General features: G+C 35.8%; 1 protein-coding gene across 1 annotated transcript; it reads left to right on the top strand.

Annotated features, from left to right (window-relative positions):
• Positions 1 to 267: 267 nt before the first annotated feature.
• On the top strand, positions 268 to 1200 carry LOC101560874 (olfactory receptor 4K14-like). Its single transcript, XM_004648543.1, has one exon. The coding sequence runs from the start codon at positions 268 to 270 to the stop codon at positions 1198 to 1200; it is 933 nt and encodes a 310-aa protein (XP_004648600.1).
• The last annotated feature ends 4875 nt before the right edge of the window (positions 1201 to 6075 follow it).

Genomic DNA, 6075 nt, shown 5'->3' with positions numbered 1-6075 from the left:
TCTTCCTACTTAACAGAAACTTTGCGCTCTTTGACCACCTTTCCTCCAATTCTCCCACCCCAAAGATCTGGTAGGTACCATTTTACTTTGTTTCTATAAATGTAATAATTTTAGTTCCTATATATTAGGAAGATAATACAGTATTTGTCTTCTCATGTTTACTTATCTCAATTAACTTAATGACTTTCAGATTCATTCACCCTGATGCAAATGACAGTGTTTTCTTCTCTTTATATAGATGCACAACTGAATCTGAAACCCAAGACAATGGATGTACAGAATTATTCTTTGGTGTCAGAATTCATATTGCATGGACTCTGTTCTTCACGATATCTACAAAACATTTTCTTTGTATTTTTCTCTGGCATATATGTGGCCATTATTCTGGGTAACATCCTCATCATCATCACTATAATTTCTGTCCCCAACTTGTGTGCCTCTCCCATGTACTTCCTTTTGGGGAACTTGTCTTTCTTGGACATGTGGTTGGCCTCTTTTGCCACCCCTAAGATGATTAGGGATTTCCTTAGTAATCAAAAACTCATCTCTTTTGAAGGATGTATGGCTCAGATCTTTCTCTTACATTTTACTGGTGGGGCTGAGATGGTGTTGTTAGTTACCATGGCCTATGACAGATACGTAGCCATATGCAAACCTTTACATTATATGACAATGATGAGCCAGAGGACTTGCATAAAGTTGGTCTTGGTTTCATGGGTCATTGGGTTTCTACACTCTATCAGTCAAGTAGCTTTTACTGTGAATTTACCTTACTGTGGCCCAAATGAGGTGGACAGCTTTTTCTGTGACCTTCCACTAGTGATCAAACTTGCCTGCATGGACACCTATGTCTTAGGTATACTTATGATTTCAGACAGTGGGTTGCTTTCCACTAGCTGTTTTCTTCTCCTACTAATATCATATGCTGTTATCCTTTTCACTGTCTGGCAGCATGTGGCAGGTGGTATAACTAAAGCACTCTCTACTTGCTCTGCACACATTATGGTAGTCATACTATTCTTTGGGCCTTGCATTTTCATTTATGTGTGGCCTTTCAGTAGATTCTCTGTGGACAAACTCTTGTCTGTGTTTTACACTATTTTTACTCCACTCTTGAACCCCCTTATCTATACATTAATAAACAAGGAGATGAAATCAGCTATGAAGAAACTGTGGAACCAACATGTTGCTTTTCACTGAATTCCCATTTTCCACAGAGTTATGCATTCCTCATGTAGAGAATAAAGGGAATTAATGGAAACTTATTCAGGGAATAAAGTTTATTTAATATGATTCTATTCAAACTTCTCCTTCTGGCATTATATTTATTTAATTGTAGTGCATTATGTTACACATAATTGATTTCAAAAACCTCAAACATATTTTGGAATAAATCCTATAGTTTTCTTTCTTTTTAAAAACTAACTTCATTTTACTAGTTTATTTTTATTTAATAGGTGATACATAAATGAATTTTCATATTGTAGTCATTCTCCAATGCAGCATAGGAGAGGTATTCAAAATATGGGATACTTGACAGGAATACTAGACAATAATAAAGTAAAAAAATGCACACTGCATCTTTGGCTTGGTTTGTAAGAAATTTAGAAGAGCCAAAGAGATCTATGAACTTAAGATCTTATTGATTTAAAAATATATTTTGAAATTATACTTTTAATTGTATTAATATATTATTATACTATACTTTAGATTTTTATCTATTTTTAATTTTTATTCATTTTAACAAGAAAATAAAATAACAATAAGACAGTTTCAAACAGGTTAGTAGGAAAGTTATAATAATACATAGCATGTTGTCTTCATCTTGTCTAAACAATATTATATAAACTAACTTCTTCCTGCCTACTACCAGTCTCCTGAACCCCACCTACTGCCCTCCCAACTGACCCCAGCCAGTGGCCAGGACCCCACAGAACTTCCCACCTACCTACCTGACTCTTTCAAAACCCGCCGACGCCAGATGAACCAACCCCAGCCAGCGGGTAGGCCCTGTGCCCTGACAGAACTTCCTCTTCTCCAGCCAGTGGTCAGGCCTGGTATGGAACCCTGCAGTGGAACTCCTGAAAGAGTGGCTAGGAGCAAGAACCAGGCAGCTAATCCAGGAGCAGAACAGAATGCAAGTGGGGCATAATGGGGTCACTTCCCCACTTTCCCAGGCAGCAACAAGAAGAAGCCAAGCACAGCAGCTAGACTCAAGCAAGGTCAGGTGAAGGAGGTCAAACTTGATAGATCTGGATTGGTAAACTGAGACACACTGCTAGATTCATAACTATGAGATAATCTTTCTCTCTCTCTCTCTCTCTCTCTCTCTCTCAATCAAGAGAGGGGCCAACAGGTAACTGGGGTGAAAGTTTGCCTGAAAGACTCTGAGTACATCAAAGGGAGGTGATCAGACAGATATCAGGGGAACTAACTTAAATACAAATTCCCAGTTTTATATCTGCTTAGCTATACAGTCATAATACTGGCTATTAGGGACTAAAATATAAATCCATCAATTACAGAAGTTTCTCAAGAGCTACATCACACTACCCATTTTTAGTGATACTAATGGTAGTACTGTAACTACAAACTGCAACTGCCTTAACCACATAAACTGCCTTGGATAATAATATCGGTAGGAGCTAAGGTACCTACCACATAAAGGCTCCACAACAAAGGTCAGAGGTCAGTGCTATACAAAAGGACAGAGGGAAAGGGCAAAATGCAGTCCAAGGTCACAACCCTAACCTGAACAAGTGAAGGATACATGAACACTGAAAGAATTGAAAGCCACACTCCTGAAATATCTGAAATAATAGAATCTGAAGAAAAGAAAGAACAGCAAAAAGCTAACGAGAATATCAGATCAGAAATAATTGCCAAAGTAAAAAGGAAATGAAAATTATAATGAAAGAAATACTATGTGCTTCTAAAGAAGACACTGATAAAAAATGGAGGAGAATAGAAAAATGATGGAATCCTAGCATGAACAATTTAGGAAAGAAATAGAATGCATGAAACACATTAAAGGAAATATACAGGAAACTAAAACCTCAATCACAAGGTGGCAAAACTGTTTTAATGAAAGTGAAGATAGAGTATCAGATATTGAAAACATCATTACAGCTATTGGAAAAATAAGAAAAAGATTTCCTAAATACAAATAGATTGCAGAAAAAAATAATAAAATATCTGCACGATGATGCAAAGATGAAAAACTTAAGACTAATAAATAGGTATCAATGAGAAAGAAGAAGTCAATAAAAATGATGTGAAAAAAATATGGGCAGAATAGCAGAAAACTTCCCACATATGGGGAAACAATTTGACATTCAGGTAATTGAAGCTTATAGAATTCAAAATAATATCAACCCAATTAAAACCACACCCAGATACATAACAATCAAGATTACAGAACTCCAGCAAATAAACAATGTACTAAAAGCCACTAGAGAAAAGAAGCAGATCATATTTAAAGGCAAACCCATCAGAATAATGGCATATTTCTCTTTCCAAACCACCAAATCTAGAAGAGCATGGAGCAAAGTAATTCAAGTCCTCCATGAAAACAAATTCCAGTCCTGATTACTATAGCATGAAAAAGTCTGTTTCAACTTCGATGGAAAAGTGAACTACTTCCATGACAAAGAAAAACTAAACAATTCCATGATGAAAAAGCCAACCCTACACAGACTACTACAACATATTCTGGAGAGGGACCAAAATGACCAGAAATCCAAGAATGAGAATGTAAAGAACCCACGAAATAGGGCAACCAATTAAGCACAATTGAAAATAGGTATACAACAGCAGGTAAATAAAATGTCATCCATAAGTCAATACATCTCAATTATAGCCATCAATATAAATGGACTCAATTCATTTAAAGGAAATATACTGGTACAGAGGATTAGGAAGCAAAATCCTACAATATACTGTATACAAGAAACACACTTAACTCAAAAGAAGTTCATAGGCTGAAAGTCAAAGGATAGAAAACAATACTACATGCCCCAAGACCTCAGAAAAAAGCAGGGGTAGCAAAGCTGTTCACAGAAAGTCTGAGCTTCAAAGCAAGAATGATGAAAAGAAATAAAGAACGCCACTACATACTGGATAGGGGAAAAATACAAAAGGAAAAGGTAACACTCATAAATATGTACTCACCAACCATGAGAGGACACAACTATATAAAATAAATCCTAATGAACATGAAAAGTCCTTTTTCCAATACCACAGTCTTAACAAGAGCACTTAACATGCCCTTATCCAAAAAAGATAGGTCAAGAAGAGAGAAAATTAGTAAAGAAGTAGCAGAACTGAATGAGAACTTAGAATCAATGGACTTAGTGGACATATACAGAGTGTTTCACCCAACCGCATCTGAATACATGTTTTTTCAGCGCACTTGGGACATTTTCTAAAATAGACTATGTACTAGTCCATAGATCATGCTTAAGTATATGCAAGAAAACAGAAACTATCCCATGCATATTATCCAAATATAGTGCAATAAAACTGGAAATAAATGACAAAAGAAACTGCAAAAGCCTCATAATTACCTGGACAGTAAATAGCACCCTCTTGAGCAACCAATGGGTCAGAGATGAAATTCAACAAGAAATTCAACAATATCTACAATTCAATGAAAATTCAACTACAAATTGTTGAAATCTATGGGGTGAAATGAGTGTAGTTCTTAGAGGGAAATTTATAGATGTGAACTTACACATGTTGCACCCTGTCAAAATTGACTCCATTTTGTTGCCCTTCTAACCTCTCCAAATTCCTGTTCTGTATGCGCTGATCCCTCCCAATTCCTCACCCCTGTGACTCAAGTCTTATGAAATCTGTTCCTCAAACCTTATCTCAATGAACTATTCCTCCCAATTCCTCACCCCTGTGACTCAAGTCTTATGATATCTGTTCCCCAAACCTTATCTCAATGAACTATTCCTCCCAATTCCTCACCACTGTGATATCTGTTCCCAATGAACTAATGACCCTTCCACTTCTTCCTCTCCACCCCCTCCCTGTTTGTGTGGTTTTCAAGCTTAAATACTGACCCTTGTCAATTCTTGGCATGCACTTAGGCACTTTGTGCCGGGTGTTGCTGCTGGGTATCAGCTAAAATAAAGCACTTCTTTTAACTTTTGGACTTGCCTTGTTGTCATCTGATTTTTAAGCTACAACAACACATTAGGAAAGCACAATGGGGATAAATAAATACCCTAGCGCTTCACCTCAAATGACTAGAAAAAGAAGAGCATTCCAAACCCAAAGAGCAAGGAAACAGAAGGAAGCAAGATGAGAGGAAGAGCAAGAATGGAAGAGCAAGGAAACAGAAGAGCAAGGATGAGAGGAAATTAATGCCACCAAGACACAATACAAAGAATTAATTAATCAAATGTTTGTTATTTGAAAGATTAAATAAAATTAATAAGCCCTAGCTAAGCTCATCAAAAAGAGGAAAGAAAAAGCTCAAATTCTATCAATAAGGAATTAAAGATTATAATTACAACAGACCATGTAGAAATTCAGAAAATCATTAATAGGTACTTTGAGAATCTTTACTCTCACAGAATTGAAGACACAAAAGAAATGGACAGATTTCTAGAAAGGTAGAGATTACAACATTTAAATGACAATGGAATATCCTTCTCTGACAAAATTAAACAAAAAAAGGGGCTACAAATGAACTACAGTTTTGTATCTGTATATTGAAAATAGGATAGATATACAGCTACAGGTACCAGGAGGATAGCTCAGTAGAATAAGTGCTTGCCTGGCAAGCAGAAGGGCCTGAGTTCAATCTCTGGTTCAGAAAAAAAAGGTATATAGCTACATTCTCTTAATTTCTTAATTCAATGTGTAGAAATATTTATTCTAGTAGTGTTTGTGGACAGGATATCATGTCTGCATCTTGTAGAATGAATAACCACTAAGACAATATACAATGTAGCAATTATTGAGATTGTCCTACTAATCAGTTTTGAAACTGTCTCATTGCTATTGTTTTTCAATAAATTTTTTTTATTTTTTATTTTTATTTATTTTTTTTCAAAATTTTAT

This window comes from Octodon degus, unplaced genomic scaffold (assembly GCF_000260255.1).
Source record: "Octodon degus isolate 3935 unplaced genomic scaffold, OctDeg1.0 scaffold00434, whole genome shotgun sequence".
Taxonomy (NCBI): Eukaryota; Metazoa; Chordata; class Mammalia; order Rodentia; family Octodontidae; genus Octodon; species Octodon degus.
Note: the sequence above shows the minus strand (reverse complement) of the source record. Positions and strands in the feature narration are given on the sequence as shown.

Excerpts from the sequence above, each read along its gene's own strand:
- LOC101560874 (XM_004648543.1), top strand. The coding sequence starts at position 268 with ATGGATGTACAGAATTATTCTTTGGTGTCAGAATTCATATTGCATGGA.